The sequence below is a fragment of the Periplaneta americana genome, chromosome 5, assembly GCF_040183065.1.
Source record: "Periplaneta americana isolate PAMFEO1 chromosome 5, P.americana_PAMFEO1_priV1, whole genome shotgun sequence".
Lineage (NCBI taxonomy): Eukaryota > Metazoa > Arthropoda > Insecta > Blattodea > Blattidae > Periplaneta > Periplaneta americana.
In genome coordinates, this window is record NC_091121.1 from 4,675,512 (window position 1) to 4,700,417 (window position 24,906).

Genomic DNA, 24,906 nt, shown 5'->3' on the forward strand with positions numbered 1-24,906 from the left:
AATGAAGATTGACATCATTTAGATTTAATGTGTATATTTTATTTCACTTGTTATAGGTTTCCATTGAATTATGGTATCAACTTAATTGTAACCCTTGTTTTCTACGTATTCAGTAAATAGCGCTTAAAGAAACTTTTGTTATTTAACATTTTTCACAAAAATCAATAATAAGCGAGATATTTCGATTTATTTAATTCAGGCCCCCTTATAACCCCCTTTTAAATAATGTATTTTGAATGCCATATAGCCTAAAATCTAAGTTACAACGAACTTAACTTATATTCCAATTTTCATTGAAATCCGTTCAGCCATTATCGCGTGAAAAGGTAACAAACATACAGATAGACAGACAGACATACAAACAAAAATTTCAAAAAAGCGATTTTCGGTTTCAGGGTGGTTAATTATATATGTTAGGACCAATTATTTTTGGAAAATCGAAAATTACCAGAAAAATTTCGGCTACAGATTTATTATTAGTACAGATTAGGACAAATGTTTATATGACATTTTTTGCTCAGAATGTCTTCGGAAATAAGCTCCGTAAGAGACGGTAAATCCTCGTGAATCACCCTGTATAGTGGGAGTTGAGACGCCATTCTTTTTTAAGTTGGTATACACACATTCTCACGCACTAATTGTTTCAGAATAAGAAACTATGTGTAAACCTGTACAATTTTACTTCTTCGCGACATTAAAAATGGAGTAGTTTCTTTACCCTAGTAACGTGATTCATTACAGGTAAAGGTGAGAGCATATGGGATTCACTTACCCACAGATATCCTCACTGCATCCTGGACTTTGCGAACGGAGATATAGCAGCTGATTTCTACCACAAGTACAAAGATGATGTTAAACTTCTGCACGATCTCGGTGTAAGTATTTAAAGTATTAAAAACTGTGAATCTGTTCCTCTTATGTATAAACGCAAAGATATAAAACCATGGATTCAATAACAGATGGAAGGAATATTTCCTTATGTAACGATGATACTGCTGAGAACTATAATATCTTCTGACTCGCTTTTTTCCAGAAAAATATTTATGTTCTATTTGCGACAATGTACACAACTTTTAAGCCATTTTAGAACAATGGTTCCTAAAGTGGGGGTCGTGTAAAGAGCTGAGGAGTTCGAGAGGTGATTCACAAAATTATACCCAAAAACGCTTTATTAACAAATACAGGGACATCATTTTATTTTTACTTCAATTTTTATTGTACCTGAGTTTTTTAATGTACTTCACTCCCACTCCCTTCTACTAGTAAACTTCCAACCGTTCTCCACACAGAACCGAGGCCGTGTACATGCAGTCAAGCAGTACTGAGTTAGTGAGTATAGTACGTTCCAGAAATATGTTCGCGTTTTCTAGAGACGAAAGAGTTTTCAGTATTGAATCATATTTTCTCACAGATACTGTCCGTTTGCCTACGTCGTAGCTCGGTTTCCCCACCTACTTCTGCTCACCCTCTGTATATGCTAGTGGCTGGGCTGTCTTAGCTCTTTTCTGAAAACATTAATTTCTGTTAGGAATTGGACGTCTACGTAATATTATACAACATTTTAAAATAACTTAAATAAAAGGGCATCGTTAAGGAATTAACTTTCACGTGATTTCCCCCCTTTCTACGACCCTGCAACAAAACCACTTGGAGGGAAAGTAGATAGCATGTCTGAGTAATTTTATCTCTTCGGATCGGGCAGAAGTGAAGATTGAATTTACAGTACGTAAAGTACTCTTTTATAGAGTAGTACAGAATTATTTCAACATGAGTTACTAGTACGAAGAACGAAACTGGTAATTGGAATTAGGTACAATAGTCTATAGTGCGATAATATGCACAAAAGAACTGAAGCCTGTATCGAAATGAACGGCCACCATTTTCAAAAATGTGTTTAAATATCCATATTATTATTATTTTTCAATTTAACTTCATTCTCTATATTGTACGCTAATGTGCTGTAGACAGTATAATATACACTGCATAATGAATACGTCCACATGCATAGCTCAATTCGTGAGTAAAAACACTTATTGTTAATACAGTACTGTATTTTAATTAAACAAAAACCTAATGAAAATTATCGAACTCAAAATCGCGATATTTCCTAGTTTACGTAAATGGATGAACTACTTTTCTTCCCTCCTATACCTAGTAAAGTGATTTGTTTGTATTTTACGTCAGTATCATCGAACTCCAGTCGTGGAAGGGGGTAGCAACCGTTAATCCAAAGGTATAGCCAAATTAATATTAGAAATGTTAATAAAAATAAAATGATGTCCCTATATATCTTACTTTTACGATATTTAGAAATTAAGGTTTCCGATATCTCATAACAGATTTCACAGACAAAATCTTCTTCAATAAAAACAAGACTATCAAAACCTATTTCAGACCTATCAAAAACCTATCTTCAGACTTGGACGGACTCGTCCATATGAAATTATTAAAATCAGACCAAAAATTAAAAACCATAAACGAATATAATATATGGCCAGGTTTGATTTACCCTCTGCAATGTGCTCCATTACCTCAGTTATCTGATACATTCTTAAGAGATATTGACAAAATTATTAGAAGAGCTGTGAACGAAATTATGATGCTGCCCGATGACACGCCAAATTCAATGTTATACGCAAGTAAAAAGGTCCCAGGTTTGAGAATTCTTTGTGGAGAATGGGAGGCCAGCATTCAACATTACAACATCTGTAATCGTCTTCACCATATTAATGATATGCATCTTAACTTTGTAAGGAACCTGCACCTTGAACAGCAACTGAGTCTGCGTAGACTGAACATCAATAAGTCTTCTATTGCTCCCAACACTAAAGGTCGACAATTGAGGGAGATCTTGCGGAACAGAAGTTTTGAATCATGGTGTAAATTACCTCAAAAGGGCAAAGGTGTTGTCCTGTATTCTGAGTGCCCCAAGGAAAATTCCTGGATGTCATCAAAAGCAAATTTATCAATTTCAGAATACATTAATGCAATTAAAATGTCCAGCAATTTATCTGCGGTTAGATCTGTGCCCGACAGCAGTTTCAACACAACCCATTGTTGCTATCCCGGCTGCAACGAGACGGAAACTCTTGGTCATGTGTTGGGATTTTGTCAAAAAACGGAGGTGCTGTGCAACAATCGACACCATAAGGCCAGGACTGGTATTGGTGATGTCCTCAAGTGTCGCGGATGGGAAGTATACGAGGAGATCCACTGCGTTTCATCCTTAGATTCGAACAGAAGAGATGATATTTTAGCCACCCACAGGACTCTATCTAAGGGAATAGTTATTCTTGATCCTACAATCCGGTTTGAGAGGGATGCCCTGCAGGCACAACACGTTGATGAGGAGAAGAAATCCATTTATGAGTCCTGCATCCCTTATCTAAGTGAGAAATACTGGGTGTTCATTTCAAAGTGTGTCATGACATCACTGTTGTTGGGTCACCGATTTGAAGCGAGTTTCAGTTTATATGTTAGAGAAGTTGCCTATTATTTAAGGCGTTCTTCAATCTGAACTTGTGAATGTGTACGGTATAACTTGAACGTCGTAGCAACAGATGGCGGTCTGTGTGCTACCATAACCTCTTTCGAACTGTGTTTTGCGCCGGCAAGTCGTACGCAGGGTATTTGTTATCATCGGTTGCGTATGGTAACATTCCACAACACAAATCAAATGCTCCGTGTCCATGTTGACCGTCGAAGTTAATGTCAACAAATACGTAAGTAATCGTCTTAACCCTCTCCCCATATCTCGACAGTACGTATTTCCAAACAGTTCACATTCCTGCCACTACCGGCGTTACCGTACGTATCGGCACGTACTCTTCAGAATGAACGCCGTACTTGCTAGCCAACTTCTCTGCCTCTTAGATTATACACCTGAGCTGCGGAAGTGTAGGAAGATTGAATTCTCTAGGCTCATCAGCTAGCCACATGACGGCATGCAGCGAGCCAAGACACATGTTGAACTGAACACCCAGTATAGCATTCCCACTAGTCAGTGGAGTGTTTCTGGTCTTTCGTTTGGTGCACTTGGCACACTTCCTAAATTCACATGGAATATTTTAAAAGCACACGGTCTCCGATTATTTGAAATTAAAACATAAAATTAATAAACTAATAAAAATAATAAATAATAATGACGCCTTATATTGTACGGTTCACGTGGCGTTGCATTTTTGAGTTATTACCTGTACATAGGCATACATATTTTTACTTCAGAAACGTTTCCTTTTACTTATCTCACACTCTATAATTCTTCGCATGCAGGCCTCAAAACAACTAACACAATTTCCTGTTACCGGCACTTAAAAAAATGAGCTTAATTAATGTTTCAGGTGGATATATTCCGCTTTTCGATCGCCTGGCCTCGCATAATGCCAGATGGAATGATGAGCAGCCTCAACCACGAAGGAATCAAATTCTATAACGATGTCATTAATGAGCTCCTGAAGTATGGAATAAAATCTATGGTAAGATATTTCACATGTATAACTTTCTTTGTAAAAATAAACGAAAACTCGTAAGCTTGCATCCTCCAAAACATAGATGTAGGGTAGAGTAGCATAAATCGCATCGCTTCCTAAATGGCACTACTAGTTTAAAACAAGTTACTGTAGTAGTGTAGCATCTAGTGGTATTGTTACAATCTACCATATGAACTTCCACCATGTCACTTGATTTCTGCCACTTCTTTGTGTCAGCAGCGTGGTGATAGTGTATCTAATATAATCGCTCAGGTGGATGTATATTTAGCTAACATTTTGTAACTAAATAACGGATTTGTATGCAAAGGAATCCATAATCTTAAGATGTTGTTCGTTGAAAGAGGTATTATAGAACATTTAGCTTAGTAGGATTTTCGAACATGTGGTGATTATAGACTAGAATGAAGGAAATAACAACTTATGACGTAGTTTCTCAATTCGCACCACTTTGTAGGTGCCTAATTCGCACCGGTGCGATATGAGCAACTGTAGCAATTCTAATCGTACAAAAGAAGGCCCCAAAAATTTTAACTGAACTAGGAATGCATCAGGTGGGTACAATATCAAGTAGTGAAAAGGGTATTAATACAACAAGTGTGTGTTGTACAAGCGCACCAGCTATTTTGTGTCACCTGTGATAATTTTTAAACGTCAAACAGTGCATCCTTCATTACCAGCTGGTGCTCCTCCAGGATCGTTATTTGTTTGCTCTGAGTCAGGTTACATCAACGGTGAACTATTTGTCGAATAGTCAAACATTTCATTTCCCATTCAAACCTGCCATAGAAAAAAGTGCTGCTTCTGTATGTCCACCAATACGACTCATTCCAAAAATTTAGAAGCTAGATTATCTCGGGAAAATGGTATGCTCCTGTTTCAGCTTCCTCGTCATAATACTCATAGGCCCAGCCTTTAGATGCTTCCATCTTCAAACCATTTCAGACAGCTATATCATGAAGCAGTTCTTAGGTGGCTTCAAGATAATCGTGGAGAAAAGGTGACGCAGTTTACAGTCTGAACGTAATTTACGTCCTATTTTTTTTTAATTTCATTTGAAGATGCGTTACTCTCTTTCATTAGTTTCAATAAACTAGTAATTTGCATTTATTACATTATTCATTCAAATACTCTTCAATATGTTCAATATTAAAAGCTTTCCTTCATCCTGTTCCCTGCAGATAAAGAGGTGCGATTTAAGAAACCGCAGGTGCTATTTAGGAAACTATTTGCCTAAATGGCACCACTGACATGTGTTTCGAAAATGTCATTTTAATTAAGATATATTAAATCCAATTCAAGTATTCTTTCTTATATCAAAGGTAAATGTTCTGGGAATGTATCTCTGTAAAGGAATGCAGAAAATAAAAACTGCATTGTTCAATAAAAATTATAAATGCTAGACTGGTGCGATATAGGCAACAATACCCTATTAGTAGCAAACTCCCAAACACACAAGCTAGTGTTCAATTTGTTTCTAGTAACACCTGCCCAGATAAATTCATACTTCATAACATCCTCATATTCATCTTCTTTCACTGTGGCTGTTCCTCGACTTTGGAATTCCCTACCGAGTAATGTCAGGGACTGTCAGACATCAAACCAATTTAAGAATAGCCTAACGAGATATTTTTCTAACAATTCTTGTTAACAATAATAGCTGTTTCAGGTTTCTCAATGTTTAATGGTTATATATATCACAGATAAATATCTAAATTATCTCATTATTATTATTATTATTATTATTATTATTATTATTACTTACAAATGGCTTTTAAGGAACCCGAAGGTTCATTGCCGCCCTCACATAAGCCCGCCATCGGTCCCTATCCTGTGCAAGATTAATCCAGTCTCTATCATCATACCCCACCTCCCTCAAATCTATTTTTAATATTATCATCCCATCTACGTCTCGACCTCCCTAAAGGTCTTTTTCCCTCCGGTCTCCCAACTAACACAATATATGCATTTCTGGAATCGCCCATACGTGCTACATACCCTGCCCATCTCAAACGTCTGGATTTTAAGTTCCTAATTATGTCAGGTGAAGAATACAATGCGTGCAGTTCTGCGTTATGTAACTTTCTCCATTCTCCTGTAACTTCATCCCACTCAGCCCCAAATATTTTCCTAAGCATCTTATTCTCAAACACCCTTAACCTATGTTCCTCTCTCAGAGAGAGAGAGTCCAAGTTTCACAACCATACAGAAGAACCGGTAATATAATTGTTTTATAAATTCTGATTTTCAGATTTTTGGACAGCAGACTGGATGATAAGAGTTTCTCAACCGAATAATAACACGCATTTCCCATATTTATTCTGCGTTTAATTTCCTCCCGAGTGTCATTTATATTTGTTACTGTTGCTCAAAGATATTTGAATTTTTCCACCTCTTCGAAGGATAAATCTCCAATTTTTGTATTTCCATTTCGTACAATATTCTGGTCACGACACATAATCATATACTTTGTCTTTTCGGGATTTACTTCCAAACCGATCGCTTTACTTGCTTCAAGTAAAATTTCCGTGTTTTCCCTAATCGTTTGTGTATTTTCTCCTAACATATTCGCTTCATCTTCATAGACAAGAAGCTGATGTAACCCTTTCAATTCCAAACCCTGCCTGTTATCCTGAACTTTCCTAATATACTATTACTATTATTACTATTATTATTATTATTATTATTATTATTATTATTATTATAACTATTTCTTACCAATGTTTATTATTGTCACACTAACACTACTTATCCAACTTTCATTATTTACTTTCATGTTGTTTTATGGCCTAGATATTAATATAATAACTATGTAAGCAATTGTATTCAATTAGAATTAGAGTCTAGCTGGGCGGAAGAGAAGGCCTACTGGCCTTAGCTCTGCCAGATTAAATAAATAAATAAATAAATTATTATTATTAATATTGTTATTATTATTATTATTTCTTCTCTCACAGTTTAATTAATGACAATGTAATACATATAATAATCTAACTACAACAAAGTAATTAAATTCACTCCGTGAATAATAATAATAATAATAATTTGACACTTTTGTGTAGGTAACCATGTACCATTGGGATCTCCCGCAGTACCTGCAAGATCTGGGAGGATGGGCAAATGAGTTAGTAGTGGATTACTTCGAAGATTACGCCGACGTCCTTTATTCTCATTACGGAGACAGAGTAAGTTGCCAATGTGCATAACATCCATTCTATTCTTTAGTAAAGACAGTAGAGAGTGGCTAAGATTGTGAGTATGGAAGGGTAATCAAATTGTCAACGAAGAACGAGACCACATCTGTCCATTTTGTATAGAAAAGGTTTCTTTGACACATATTTTAGCCCAATGTGAAAAAACAGAACATGTTCGGAGAAAATATCTACCACCCTCGATGCTAAATCGGAATACGGGTTCGCTTGCACGTCTTCACCTCATGGGGAATAGACAACTTAGAACATGAATTGAATTGAAAGAGGAGAATTGGGAGGAGAAATTAAAAGGTACGCATACGCGTCTTTGCAAAGGGTTCGGGGCTGCATGAAACTAAATATGTGAGCTCCAAGCCACTAGTCTCACTCCGGGTTACGCTGCTCCAATGAAGGAGCTCTAGAAAATTTTGAAGGGGAAAACCGAAAATGGATGTAACCTCTTACCACATACGCGAGGGGGACGGAAATGTGTTCAATGTGATCACGGGACGGGGCGAGGAGGAGATGGCTGGTGTAAATCTGCACATTGAAATGAACTGTGTCATTTCGCAGTGCAGGAAAAGTCGAGAAGACTCTGTCGTCTGTTGTTCGATGACAAGGGAGGTGAAGACCGCCAGGAGAGACGCCGTGAATTCTGAATCTGCAAATTGAAAGGTTCCCTGTCCTTTCGCATTGCGACTACATGAGTGACGTTGCACATGTATTTCATAATTTTATAGACTCTGAACCAGGGCATTAAGTTGTTTAGAAAAAAGGGTAACTTATGGAGAAGGGCATATAGGTCCGTGGCCCATTTCTCTTAGGGCTCGTCCCGACATTTGTCTTAACGCCTTAGGAAAACCACGGAATACCTTAGGCAGGATGAGTTGTCTCAATATAAGAGACCAGCCAATTTGGCTTTTAGCTAATAGGTCGATTGATTTATGAATTTATGATAGATGTAATTATTACTTAATTTAGAGTAAGTAAAGGGGTCATGGGGATATGAATGCAGGTCCGTGGCCCATTTCTTTTAGGGCTCATCCCGAAATTTGTCTTAACGCCTTAGGAAAACCACGGAATACCTTAGGCAGGATGAGTTATCTCAATATAAGAGACCAGCCAATTTGGCTTTTAGCTAATAGGTCGATTGATTTATGAATTTATGATAAATGTAATTATTAATTAATTTAGAGTAAGTAAAGGGGTCATGGGGATATGAATGCAGGTCCGTGGCCCATTTCTTTTAGGGCTCATCCCGAAATTTGTCTTAACGCCTTAGGAAAACCACGGAATATCTTAGGCAGGATGAGTTGTCTCAATATAAGAGACCAGCCAATTCGGCTTTTAGCTAATAGGTCGATTGATTTATGAATTTATGATAGATGTAATTATTAATTAATTTAGAGTAAGTAAAGGGGTCATGGGGATATGAATGCAGGTCCGTGGCCCATTTCTTTTAGGGCTCATCCTGACATTTGTCTTAACGCCTTAGGAAAACCACGGAATACCTTAGGCAGGATGAGTTGTCTCAATATAAGAGACCAGCCAATTTGGCTTTTAGCTAATAGGTCGATTGATTTATGAATTTATGATAGATGTAATTATTAATTAATTTAGAGTAAGTAAAGGGGTCATGGGGATATGAATGCAGGTCCGTGGCCCATTTCTCTTAGGGCTCATCCCGACATTTGTCTTAACGCCTTAGGAAAACCACGGAATACCTTAGGCAGGATGAGTTGTCTCAATATGAGAGACCAGCCAATTCGGCTTTTAGCTAATAGGTCGATTGATTTATGAATTTATGATAGATGTAATTATTAATTAATTTAAAGTAAAGGGGTCATGGGGATATGAATGCAGGTCCGTGGCCCATTTCTTTTAGGGCTCATCCTGACATTTGTCAAAAAAAATGGGCCACGGACCTGCTAGCAGTAGTAGTAGTAGTAGTAGTAGTAGTAGTAGTAGTAGTAGTAGAAGTAACTCAGAACATCAGCTGTTGAAGTTTATGATACGAACTAAAGAAGGGATAATGCTAACTATTGAATTATACACTTTTATACCGTTTGTATGATATATTAAGATACTATATGATAATGTGTTTCGTTTGCATTATTTTTATACTAGCCGTACCCGTGCGCTCCGCTGCACCCGTTAGAAATAAATATAAAGTAATTACATAATTAAAATAGGACATTTGATCCAGGGAACATTCGTGTTTGATAGAAGGATAAATCGTTTAATATGTTGCTTAATTTAAATTATATTTAAATAATTAAAATGGAATCATTTTGGTCCAGAGAGCACTCACTTGGAGCAATGACGATTCCTTTAACATGTTTCTTAATTTTTATTACATGCATCCATAGTTCAATGAACATTGAAATCATTTACATTTAATGTATATACAGTACTTTATTATTATTGTTATCCAAATATTGAAACCCTATTTTACCTTTGGTATATTAGGGTTGTAGTTTGTTACATGTGAAATACAATATGTAGTGATAATACACAATTTTAAAGAATTAATAGTAGGTGTGAATCATAGTTACAATATAAATACACTAATTAAGAGACAGTAAACAATACTAATACGTTATGCAATAATTACTTTCAGTTAAAACAAAATGAAATAAAATTAGAAATTATAATCGAAGGTGTAGAGAAATTGCAAGATTATTACATTAATTTGTGATCTTATACATAATTTTAAGCAATATTAATGAGATAATGCACATAATTGGCGTAGTTACAAATAAAATACCTATTATATAGTTGGTTTGCGATAGTAAAGAAAAAATAAAAACAAAATTACTTATGGTTACAAACTATATACCTGTCATCAAATACTCAACAATAGTAAAATCTATAATACAAACATAGTTATTGTTGTTATTACTATTATTATGTCCCAAAGATAGACACCTTGTTTTACATAGTGCATTAGGATTTTATAACATCATTAATTTATATACAATTAACAGCTACAGTCTTGCGTGGATGTGGTGTATAAACTCTGTGAATTGTTTGTAACAACATTTTTTTCTAAGAAAATGGTAAAGGGGTGTGGAGTAATTTAAATTGCAATCCGAGATATGATATCTTAAAAAGTGTCTTTTCCTTTCGAACACTGGACAGTGAAAAATCAAATGTTCAACAGTCTGATTCTCTTTGCATATGCACAGAGATTCTTCTGCACTTTTGATCCTAAATCTTTCGAAGTAGGAACCGAATTTTCCATGGCCGGTCATAAATTGGGTGTAAAAGAAGTCGGTTGAGAACTGACTGCAACATAGTCTGTCTTGTACATTGGGAAAGAATAATTTCTTGGTCACAGAGCCTTTAACACTAGAGTTCCAGTATGTATTCCACTTGAGTGTAGTTGTGTGCTTGATCTTCTGCTTGATGTACGAAATAGGACAGGTGGAATATTTATATTCTGAGTTGGTTGAGGCCGCTTGCTTCGCTAATGTATCCGCTCTTTCGTTTCCTTCAGTACCTGTGTGGCCGCGCACCCACATTAAGCAAATACGACCTTCAAATTTAAGTATTAGGGATCTAATTTCGACGGCTATAGAATGCAAGTTGTATTTATCGTCAATGGTTTGTAAGGCAGATTGAGAGTCGCTGTGAATACATGAGTCAATCCCGTTGGTAATGCTCCATTTCACTGCTTGCAAGATGGCAAAGAGTTCTGCTTGGAACACGGAGCACATGGGCGCCAGGCGGAACGTGGCAGAGTGGACTTCAGTAGTGTTGTAGTAGGTAACAAAAGCACAGCCCACCAAGGTGACGTCGTTCTCCTTTTGCAACCGAGAGCCGTCAGTATAGATGTTGTATTCATGTCGATCTGTACATGTATTTGATGCACGGTGAAAATCTTTCGGATGACCAGTTAATTGAAAATGTGATCTTTTTTCCACCTCAAGATATGATTCTTGTTCTATAAATATCCCATTTCTTTTCACGTTAGAGATTTCAGCTTTAGCCATGGCTGTTAAAAACAATGGTGGTATACCCGCGATCACTAGGGCTGCGTCTGTCGATGTACAGTACTTTATTTTACTTGTTATATGTTTACATTGAATTATGGTAATAACTTAATTTTATCAGTAAATGGCGCTTGGCCCACTATGGTTCTGAACCCTTCAAATAACTTAAATTATATTATATTATATTATATTATATTATATTATATTATATTATATTATATTATATTATATTATATTATATTATATTATATTATATAAAAAGTGTGTTGATAATGGATGTACCCCGATAAGTAAGTTTTCAATTTGTTATGAGGGCTCTTGAATCTCAGAAGGAACAAATTTTATTTTACAACAGGGCAACATAATCTGCTTGGTTCATTACCCAAATTTTTTGCATTGCATTTAATGCATATGTATTTTATGTATTTTAACTCGATTCAATTGAGCATAGTTAAAATTTGGATTATAAAATAATGAAATGCTAAGCTAACATTCGTGTCTTATTACTGCATACTAAATCAATACACTTTCGTTGTTCGTTAATTCTCTGAGATAAACATTATTTTAAGAAATACAGGAAACGAATACACAGAATAGCCTATGAGGTTTTCTGTGCATAAGAAGCTATTTTAATCTTACCTGTCCTCAATTCACTCAGAAGTTACTGTAATAACATTATAGCATTATGTCCATACAGAGAAACTACACTTTCCAATGGTGAAATAATAATTAATTATACAAATCGGTTAATTTAGCTTCCGATATTGCTTCATACGAACAGAGAAATATTTTCTGTAGGATATGATTCATAGCTTTCGATTGTTGTTGACCAAGGCCCCTTATAGACGAAGTCATTTGTTTATTTCATTACACGGCCTTAGATGGCAGTTATTTTAATTTTAAAATTCATTTATCTCATTAAATATCAGTCCTATCAAAATTGTTCAAAGACTAAAACTTATCGGAAATGAGTTTTAAAGAAATTTTTGTTATGTAACATTTTTCATAAAAATCAATAATAAGCGAGATATTTCGATTTATTTAATTCAGGCCCCCTTATAACCCCCCTTTTAAATAATGTATTTTGAATGCCATATAGCCTATAATCTAAGTTACAACGAACTTAATTTATATTCCAATTTTCATCGAAATTCGTTCAGCCATTATCGCGTGAAAAGGTAACAAACATACAGACAGACAGACAGACAGACATACAAACAAAAGCGATTTTCGGTTTCAGGGTGGTTAATTATACATGTGAGGATTAATTATTTTTGGAAAATCGAAAATTTCCAGAGAAATTTCGGCTACAGATTTATTATTAGTATAGATTAATCTTTGTGTTTTATGGAGATTGGCTGGTTTTAATCATAGCTAAGGTGGGGGAGGGTGAAACCTACAAAGTAGGCCTAGGACTTCTTTTGTGTAAAGTACGTACGGTCAAAAGACCCGTGCACTGGATTTAAGGGCAAATTATGATGGTGTAGTGCATCTGTATGCATTATATTGCTGAATAAATTCATCTATCTAATCCAGCGGTGGCGAAAATGTAATCGTGCGTCGAGCCACTGTGTAACCTGCAACGTGCATAGCACCTATGGAGGGAGGCGGACACCCGAAGGGGAAGTGAAGCAACTGTCTGAATTATTAACTGATTTTCATTTTTCTTACGTCAAGAACTTAAATATAATATTATACAGTACAAGACTACAAACTAATGTTTAGTACGTATAACGAAGAAAGAAATGAACAATAAATTAACAATAAATGAACAATATCACAACCTAAAATTAACTGTCTTCAGAATGTCTCTGCGACAGAGTTTCAAAGTCAGGAATTATGTCACTTACTGCCAGTCGTAGTTGATCACGAAGGTATTTGTCTGTCAGTCGTGATCTAAATTTGGTTTTTACTATTTTAATTGTTGAACGGGGTTTGACTCCAGTGAGTGAGAGGGTGGGGGTTGGCGGAGGTTAGAAGCAGCTATCACTGCGAGCCACAATGTCTCGCGAGTAATAGTAATAGTTTCAGACACCAAAACCAAATTATTTGTCAGAACCTTCAAATCCAGAGCGTTTTCCTTTGCGTATTTGTTGGCATTCATTCTACAGTACCCCACCCACTGTACGCTTTACCACTATACTCAGTACGCCGTTATGCGGATTTCCCACTGAACTGCTCTATTGGGTCCGAAGTCTCGAAGCCTGGTTATGAATAAAAACAATTAGCAATAGGAATACCATGAAGTCCTTTCAAAATATGCAATATAGGCTATGCCTAAATATTTATTGTGGACCAAAATATATAACTCAGTAACTTAAAACGTCGGAATAATGATCCCTTTGGTGTGATTCGTGGACATTTTAGATTTTCTTATAGCTACATACAGGCTTACAGTATCTCATTACACAAAATATGAGACGGTGATTGATAACGGAAATGGACATTCTGCAGGTTCAGTGGTGGATAACGATCAACGAGCCAACCAAAGCCCTGGAAGGGTACGGAGGGAACGTGACCGGGTCTGGGTACGCACCGAACGTCTCTGCGTCTGGAGTGGGGACGTACTTAGCTGGACATAACATGCTGAAGGCCCATGCGCGAGCTTATCACTTGTACGACAAGAAATACAGAGCCACACAGCAAGGTAATTCAGCTTACTTACTGTCAGACATTCTATCATGAAAAGTTCGCGTTTTTAACCATCACTAAAACGACATAAAGAAATGATATCCAAGTAGAGTGACATGATTACGAACTTATTTACAAAATTCGATATCTGAAAGTGATAAAAATGATAAAAGGCATTGGTGCTTGAAAATAAGAATTATAAATATATTATTTAGGTCTACTTATAAATTAACCAACAGCACCGTGAAATAGAATGGCTTTATATTTCAAGACTGATTAGTAAAGTATATTATATTACTAGTCAGAGTTAGGGGGAAAGGAACTGATCACCCTAGCCCATATTAACGTAGTTCACCAGTAGTTTAGAAGAACTCATATACAGACTGTGTACCAAAAGAATAAGGTGCTTAGGAAAATATTTGGAGTTAAGAGAGATGAAGTTACAGGAGAATGGAGAAAGTTACACAAGACAGAACTGCATGCATTGTATTCTTCACCTGACATAATTAGGAACATTAAATCCAGACGTTTGAGATGGGCAGGGCATGTAGCACGTATGGGCGAATCCAGATATGCATATAGAGTGTTAGTTGGGAGGCCGGAGGGAAAAAGGCCTTTGGGAGGCCGAGACGTAGATGGGAAGATAATATTAAAATGGATTTGAGGGAGGTGGGATATGATGATAGAGAATGGATTAATCTCGCTCAGGATAGGGACCAATGGCGGGCTTATGTGAGGGCGGCAATGATCCTCTGGGTTCCTTAAAAGCCAGTAAGTAAGTAAGCAAGCAAGCTACGGAGGGAGAAAGACCTTTGGGCAGACCGAGACGTGGATGGCAGGATAATATTTGGATTTGAGGGAGGTGGGATATGACGATAGAGACTGGATTAATCTTGCACAGGATAGAAACCTTTGGCGGGCTTATGTGAGGATGGGAATGAACCTCCTGGTTTTTAAAAGCCATTTGTAAGTAAGTAGGCTACTTCCCCGGAATGCTTTATGAGATATTACAAATTGCATAGTCTAACAAGTAACATGATTTAATGCAGAAAAAAAGCGTATAGAATATGCAAAGTAAGGTGTCGTAAACCATCACACGGTATCGTTGTTGTCGGTTGGCATGCTCTTGAAGATAAGCGCTGTTACGACCAGAGAACACGACAGCAGTATCTCGTGATGGTGTGTCAACTGATAGGGAACTGCCAACTCTACATGAATATGCTTCATTTCTGCTTTACACTAAAATATATAAATTCAATACATTAAAGAGAAACAAAAACACAGAATCGCAAATGAGATCGTCTTTTTAGTCTTCATATGGTTGAATACCGCCCAGCCGTTCCAGAACGTGAGGCTCGCGACAGGATCATCTTGGCAGGAAGATGACAATTGCGCATGCGCGGACTTGATTAATAAAAATCTAAACTAACCAAACCTAACCTTCATATTAACAAGATATACAGGTACATCATTTTATTTTTACTAACATTTCTAATATTAACCTGGCTATACCTTTGGATCAATGGTTGAGAACCATAAACACCGTTTGCTACCCCCTTCCACGATTGGAGTTCTATGATACTGGCGTAATATACAAACAAATCACTTTACTAGGTATAGGAGGGAAGAAAAGTAGTTCATCCATTTACGTAAACTAGGAAATATCGCAATTTTGTGTTTGATAATTTTCATTAGGTTTTTGTTTAATCAAAATACAGTACAGAATTAAAAATGAGTGTTTTTACTCACGAACTGAGCTGTCCATGCGGACGTATTCATTATGCAGTGTATATTATACTGTCTACAGCACATTAGCGTACAATATAGAGAATGAAGTTAAAATGAAAAATAATCAAATATGGATATTTAAACACATTTTTGAAAATAGTAGTCGTTCATTTCGATACAGGCTTCATTTCTTTTCTGCATATTATCGCACTATAGACTAATGTACCTAATTCCAATTACCAGTTTCGTCCTTCGTACTAGTAACTCATGGTGAAATAATTCTGTACCTACTCTACAAAAGCGTAGGCTACCTTACGTACTGTAAATTCAATCTTCACTTCTGCCGGATCCGAAAAGATAAAATTACTCAGACATGCTATCTACTGTTCGTCCAAGTGGTAATGTCGCAGGGTCGTAGAAAGGTGTGATAATCACGTGACAGTTAATTACTTAACGAGGCCCTTTTATTTAACTTATTTTAAACAGTTGTATAATATTACGTAGACGTCCAATTCCTAACAGAAATTAATGTTTTCAGAAAAGAACTAAGACATCCCAGCCACTAGCATTTACAGAAAGGCGAATAGAAGCGAGTGGGGGAAACCGGGATGCGACGTAGGCAAATGGACGACAGTACCTGTGCGAAAATGACTCAATATTGAAAGCTCTTTCGTCACTGGAAAACGCGAATATATTTTGGAACGTACTGTTTACTGTGACTGTAAGACTACTATGACTATCTGCGGCCTTGGTTCTGTGTGGAGGACGGTTGAACTTCATCAGTAGAAGGGGTGGGAGTGAAGTACATTCAAAAACTCAGGTACAATAAAAATTGAAGTAAAAATAAAATGATGTTCCTGTATAACCGGAGTACGAAAGGAATTTCTTGATTTCATCTGGAATATGCACGCGAAAATAAATCCAGGTAACGATCACGCTAGCATTGCATGAGCGGTCCGCGCATACGCCACAGCCAAGATGATTCTAACGCGAGTCTCTCCTGTCCGAAACGCCAAACTCTTTCACTAGTAGTTTTCTACCCTCCATCGCCTTCATTATTCCTTCGTTCCGAATCCTCAGTGGTTTACCTTTCCTGCTTTTCCTAGGAGGTGTTCATTGATAGACTGCTCTAGGCCAATGGTGGGCATTCCTGCAGTGACGTCAGACCTCAGCGAATCATCAAACGTATCCCCTACCTTCCCCTTCCCCCATTCCATGAAAATACTGCGCGTGTACGTGGCGGATTATACTGGATTGCTGTACTTTGGAGCTTCATTAGTGATACAATGTCTTTAGCAGAATCATATGAATCGAGAGGATATCACACTTACAAGAAAGGCGGTTCTTTCATTTCTCACGTTTAGGATTAGTTACAAATATTCAGGACGCGAACTTAAATATTTACATTGTTAAAATAGATCACCTGTTATACGAGTTCAAAGAACACACATTTAGTGATTTTCAAAGGATGGAGAAAGATTTCAATATTTTTGCCACTCCTTTTCATGTTTAAATTGAAAAAGTTATCCCAGAATTTCAGTTAGAGGTACTGGTTTTGCAGAATGGTGGCTTCTTGAAAGCAGAATGTGAAGGTCTACTGGGAGCTAATTTTTTTTTTTTTAAGATGTCCAGTACTACATATCCACTGCTTAGACAGTTTGCTTCAAAAATAATGAGTACCGTCATTTCCCATAACTATGGTCCTGGAACATAACTATTGTCCACGATACAACTATTCAAATTTTGTACTCCATTACTTAGTAACTCGTTTATCTATATTCTTGCTGTACTGTAGTTTGAATTCAAGTCACTGCAGCTATCTACGAACGGTTTATGTTACTTCTACAATGATCTTTGAATGGTTGTATCGTGGACCATAGTTGTGTTCCAGGATCATAGTTATGGAAAATGACGATATGTATTCATCAACCTATCAGTGAGAACAGCTGTTTTATAAAATGAAATTTATAAAGTCCAGCCACAGATCCCGCTTAAGCGATGCTCATCTCCTTGCGCAACTGAAAATAGCATGCACAGATATAAATCCAAATTTCGAAAAAATTACTTTGAAAAATGATTAATTAAATATCACGTGAATGGACTATTCTAATTACATATGGAAGGTAGGAGTGTAGTGGCGCAACTGTCTGTAAATCCGTCACTGCACTGTAGAGTGCAACCCCTCCCACAGTATGTACAGTAGTTGCCATTTAAATCCTGTCTTGTGGGTTGCGTTCATTCTGCCCACCACTGCTCTAGGCCAACGATTTTTGTTCCTGCGTAAGGCATAACCAAACGTCTGCAAGGCTCTTTTTTCTATTGTTTTCACACTCCCATTGGTTCAAATACAATACATTCTGTTCTCCTGCCTTAATTACATCCATAGTCCTTACTGATAACTGATCACTCGAAAACTTTACAGACAGGAATGATTATCTGATGTTATACAGGGTGTAAATGATATAAACTGTCAAAAACATACTGGTGGTAGAGCATATATAACCGAAGAAAAAGTAAAATAATATGTATCTGTAACTGCCAAGGTTTTTCCAGAAAAAAATTTGTTTCGTGAGTAACTTATTTTTGTAATGAGAATTAACAGTAATAATTTATTTTGCCAAATATGTACTCTGAAGCAGTCATTTGTTACTCTGTTGTGTATTGGGATGTGTTGGGCGCAAGGTCACTGGCAATGTCATTCACGTTAAGTCGAAATGTAAATAAACTTTAGACTTAGTATCAACCTTAAAAACATGGTATTTCATAAATCAATACTTACTTCCTGGCTTTTAAGGAACCCGGAGGTTCATTGCCGCCCTCACATAAGTCCACCATTGGTCCCTATCCTGAGCAAGATTAATCCAGTCTCTACCATCATATCCCACTTCCCTCAAATCCATTTTAATATTATCTTCCCATCTACTTCTCGGCCTCCCTAAAGGTCTTTTTCCCTCCGGCCTCCCAACTAACACTGGATTCGCCCATACGTGCTACATGCCCTGCCCATCTCAAACGTCTGGATTTAATGTTCCTAATTATGTCAGGTGAAGAATACAATGCGTGCAGTTCTGTGTTGTGTAACTTTCTCCATTCTCCTGTAACTTCATTCCTCTTAGCCCCAAATATTTTTCTAAGCACCTTATTCTCAAACACTCTTAACCTTTTTTCCTCTCTCAAAGTGAGAGTCCACCCAAGCGTGAAACAGCATATGGGTAATTACAAAGATAAAAACAGAGAATTAAATCAAGAATATATATATATATATATATATATATAATTTGAACTGGTAATGGAAATTACGGGAAAACGGCTGAACAGATTTTAATAAATGACCCCTCATTTTGAAGCTTGGAACCTAAAGTTTTTCTGAAAAATAGTAGTTTTTAGTGAAATGCCAATTTTCCTACATCATTTTCCTTTTTTCCAAAATCCATCTTTCGTCAGTTTTGAGAACTAATTAATTGCATTCACGGCCGACTTGATGTTCGCTTCATTAAGCGAAGCGAGCATCAAGTCGGCCGTGTTGCATTTCAGAATAAAACAAAACACACATTACAATAAACAATAGGCTATTACACGAAGGCCATGACCTACAGGATTGCTGACATAGAGTTCAGACGGCTCAGATTCTTTCCCATCATAATGCCAATATGTCGATCTTCATTTGTGCAATTTTTTGATAACGTATAAAAAATAATTTACAGGTCTGATTCTCTGGTCTGTAGTTTTCCGAGTACAGCTGTGTATCGGATATTAAGAACTACAAAACTTAAGAATGTTTGATGACATTATTACCATTAAAAATGAAATATTATTATAGTTAATGCAACACATAATGCTATACTGATATACGAAAGTGAAACCATTTGGGGCTTTATGTAAGTAGACGCAGAGAAAGAATATTTTATGTTAGATCTTCATTTCTATAATTTACTGTGTAACGGCTATATATATATATATATATATATATATATGTTACTGAAAACTATAAAACTTACGTAAGGTAACAATATTGTTATTAAAAATGAAATACTTTTACAATTATTAATCAAGTGGTGTGTGTCCTTTTCATATATGTAATGGCAGTGTGATATAGATATTTATATGTCTGATTCTCTATTTCCTTGGTAGTAATTGAGTCATGCTTCCTATTTTAGCTGCGTCTTTCAACTAGATCAAAATTAATTTCATATATTTTTGGTTTAATCGATTAGATTTGTGATCGCTGCCAAGCATATTTTGTTGTAGGGAAAATAGCATGCCATTTCACTTCTTGCTACCGTGATGAGCAAGTTTATTTCCCGCAACCAGCAACAAATGAAACACTGAAACTTCTAACGATTTACGATGGACAATTTTATTTAGGGCGCATATAAGATTCTACAACTCTGACATATCATTCGCCTCATTTTCCACACCTCAGCAATAAATTCCTCACAACAGCCTATATTACAGAAAATATACGAAATAACATCCATTGTTATACAAATTAATCCAGCAGTATTTGATAGATCAGTATTGTCTGGAAGAAGTGCAAAAAATTACAATTCATAAGAAAAGACCAAAAGGTATTACGTATTGATAAAATAACAGGCCTACAAGGTTTTGTAGTCTCTTGATCACCTCAGCAAGATCTCTTAGTGGGGAAAAAGGGATTCTGCCCTCTACATTTCAGGGTAGTTCACGAAACATGCAGCAGCTATACCAAGATGCTAAGTCTTTTGTTCGAAGCAGGACAAACCTTACATTTCCTTAACTTTCACATACAATCCGCAATGACCTGAAATAGCTACTGAATTACTCCCACAGGAAAATCCCACTGATCATCCTGACATTGTTACTAGCGATTTCGCATTGAAACTCAAGAACTGAAGACGGATAAGTTCAAGGAAACGTATTTGACAAAAAAAAAAAAAAAAAAAACATTCAGAGGGAATATGTTTCACTATTATGGAAGCAAATAACTATCAAAATGTCTGGTATTCTTCATTGAAAATAAATCTGAACAATTTTTATTTGAACTTTTTAGGACTTAGTTTGCAGCAATTGCTGCACAAGCCACTAGTATAATATAAGTTGTAACGAGAAAATGGTATATAGAAATTAAGAAAAAGAGAAAACGAAACGGGGACTAAATAATTTGCTTAATTTTATTTCTTAAATTTATTAAACTCAGAATAACCTAGGTCAGAATTTATTATAAAAATAGAGTTGTATAACCTTGGCTCATAATTCTGGCTATGATTTATTCCAGTGGTTGTATAATATTTAAGTTCAGTTAAAGGACATACCAGATTTCTTCTGGTAGGACAAACACGTTGTTATTCTTTATATTCCAGACGATTTTTATGACTATGATGAATTTGCGATATTGGCCTATAACGTTTCAGAATCGCTTTAAAATCAACCAATCACAGTTGTGTTTCCTGATAAGACTCTTTGTAAGGAAGTGTCCTAATGTCTCGTACAACACTTCAGTTTCAATTACAGAAAATCAATAAATGCCAACAAAATTTAACTTTGAAATTGCGTTTTAAATAACTGCGACTTTCAGTAATAAATAAACCTTTCGTGTTTTTATTCTGTTAATGAAACATTTCAGCTTATCTTACTTTTGAGGTTAAATATTGTTGTTTCGTATTTCCGCTCTGACTAGTTGGCACTAGTATTTAGTATGCCGTGACAGATAACAGTTTGTTTTCGAACTTCTTTACAAGGAAACATAATAATGTCTTTTTGCTGTGTTTTCCATTATTTATTATTATCATTTACGTAAGTAATTCGGTTTTGAAAAGTTATTTAATATTATTCGTTGAACAAACTTATTAAATTATACTCACGCAATTACTACAATTAATATTTTAATAATGTATATTTATATTTTTGTTCAATTTGGAAAACGTAAATCTATACTAATAATAAATCTGTAGCCGAAATGTTTCTGGTAATTTTCGATTTTCCAAAAATAATTGGTCCTAACATATATAATAACCACCCTGAAACCGAAATTCGCATTTTTTAAATTTTTGTTAGTATGTCTGTCTGTATGTTTGTTACCTTTTCACGCGACAATGGCTGAACCGATTTATATGAAAATTGGAATATAAATTAAGTTTATTGCAACTTAGATTTTAGGCTATATAGCATTCAAAATACTTTATTTAAAAGGGGGGTTATAAGGGGGCCTGAATTAAGTAAATCGAAATATCTCGCTTATTATTGATTTTTGTGAAAAATGTTACATATCAAAAGTTTCTTTAAAAATGATTGCCGATAAGTTTTATTCTTTACAGAATTTTGATAGGACTGATATTTAATGAGATAAATGAGTTTTAAAATTAAAATAACGCCATCTAAGACGGTGCAATGAATTAAGAACAAATGACTTCGTCTATAAGGGGCCTTCGACACAACAATCGAAACAGGGGCCTTGAACATCAAAAATCGAAAGCTATTAAACATAGCCTACAGAGAATGTTTCTGGATTTGTATGAAGTAATATCAGAAGGTAAATTAACCGATTTGTATAATTAATTATTATTATTTCACCATTGGAAAGTGTAGTTTCTCTAGATGGACATAATGCTATAATGTTATTATAGTAACGACTGAGTAAATCGAGGGCAGGTAAGATTAAAATAGCTTCTTATGCACAGAAAATTTGATAGGCTATTTTGTACATTCGTTTTCTGCATTTCTTAAAATAATATTTATGTACACTCATTTTAATCTCAGAGAATTAACGAACAACGAGAGTGTATTGATTTAGTATGCAGTAATAGTACGTTAGCTTAGCAATCCATTATTTTATAATTCAAATTTTAACTATGCTCAATTGAATCGTGTTAAAATACATAAAATAATAATGCAATAAATGCAATGCAAAAAAAATTGGGTAATGAGCGAAGCAGATTATCTTGCGCTGTTGTAAAAGTTGTTCTCTGGATCAAACATCCTATTTTAATTATGTAATTACTTTATATTTATTTCTAACAGGTGCAGCGGAGCGCACGGGTACGGCTAGTTGTAAAATAATACTTTCAGACTACGTCGCCAGAATGTAGGTTTGTGCCTTGTATTGCAGTACTGAAAGTTCTGATTAATACTACAGTTTTTTGTTTTTAATAAAAAAAATATCATTAGGGTAAGAACAGGTACTCACATGGTAAAATCTATGTTTCTAAATTTCTGAAAATCTTCTTACATGATGTATTTATGCACGCCTGTTATAATCCTTATAGATTTATTTTGCAAAACTATAATTTGTTCCTTCCAGTTCAGTTGCACACGAATATTGATCCCTATTTCATTAGACAATGAAAGTACGAAAATTATTTCATTACAAGTGTGTCTATATCACCAACACAAAATATAAAAGTTCTTAACATAACAGACAGAGCTTCATTTAGGAGTAATGTGTGTTCTAGTGATTATCCAATTCCTAACCAAGAAACTTGGTGCTCATAGATTCTTTGACATAGTTCTACTTGCATTTCTCCACTCCTGTCTATCTTGCGTCTCGTTTTCAAAATTTATCCACCTATCATAACCTAGACACACGATCACAACACTCCTCAATATTATGCAAATCTAGTCTTTCAGGTGAAGCTCCCAGTAAAGCAGATTTGAATAATTTCAAGGGAAAAATTGTTCCGGGGCCGGGTATCGATCCCGGGACCTCTGGTTGAACGTACCAGCGCTCTATCACTGAGCTACCCGGGAACTCCACCCGGCACCGTCTCAACTTTTCCCTTTATATCCACACAACTCGCGTGGGCTGACGAAACGCTAGAGACCCACATCGAGTGCACACAAACTCTGTGTGACTTGGAATTGTGGTTTTCTGTTAACGTACACAGTAACGTATATATTAAGCAAATCTAATCTTTCAGGTGAAGCTCCCAGTAAAGCAGATTGAATAATTTCAAGGGAAAAATTGTTCCGGGGCCGGGTATCGATCCCGGGACCTCTGGTTGAACGTACCAGCGCTCTACCACTGAGCTACCCGGGAACTCCACCCGGCACCGTCTCAACTTTTCCCTTTATATCCACACAACTCGTGTTGGCTGACGAAACGCCAGAGACCCACAACGAGTGCACACAATCTCTGTGTGACTTGGAATTGTGGTTTTCTGTTAACGTACACAGTAACGTATATATTATGCAAATCTAATCTTTCAGGTGAAGCTCCCTGTAAAGCAGATTTGAAAAATTTCAAGGGGAAAATTGTTCCGGGGCCGGGTATCGGGTATTGAAATTATTCAAATCTGCTTTACAGGGAGCTTCACCTGAAAGACTAGATTTGCATAATATATACGTTACTGTGTACGTTAACAGAAAACCACAATTCCAAGTCACACAGAGATTGTGTGCACTCGTTGTGGGTCTCTGGCGTTTCGTCAGCCCACGCTAGTTGTGTGGAAATAAAGGGAAAAGTTGAGACGGTGCCGGGTGGAGTTCCCGGGTAGCTCAGTGGTAGAGCGCTGGTACGTTCAACCAGAGGTCCCGGGATCGATACCCGGCCCCGGAATAATTTTTCCCTTGAAATTATTCACTCCTCAATATTATCCATTCCCTCCCACCGAACATCCTCATATTCATCTTCTTTCACTGTGGCTGTTCCTCGGCTTTGGAATTCCCTACCGAGTAATGTCAGGGACTGTCAGACATCAAACCAATTTAAGAATAGGCTAACGAAATATTTTTCTAAGAATTCTTGTTAACAATAATAGCTGTTTCAGGTTTCTCAGTGTTTAATGATTATATATATCACAGATAAATATCTAAATTATCTCATTATTATTATTACTAATATTATTATTATTATTATTATTATTATTATTATTATTATTATTACTATTACCATCATTATTA

General features: G+C 36.0%; 1 protein-coding gene across 1 annotated transcript in view; it reads left to right on the forward strand.

Moving 5' to 3' along the window:
* LOC138699420 (myrosinase 1-like) overlaps positions 1–24,906 on the forward strand; it is a 64,392-nt gene that overhangs the window by 821 nt on the left and 38,665 nt on the right. The window contains exons 2-5 of the mRNA XM_069825281.1: positions 742–875; positions 4,341–4,475; positions 7,550–7,672; positions 14,128–14,320. Of these exons, the coding sequence (XP_069681382.1) occupies positions 742–875; positions 4,341–4,475; positions 7,550–7,672; positions 14,128–14,320 (585 nt within the window). The remainder of the gene's footprint in view (positions 1–741; positions 876–4,340; positions 4,476–7,549; positions 7,673–14,127; positions 14,321–24,906) is intronic.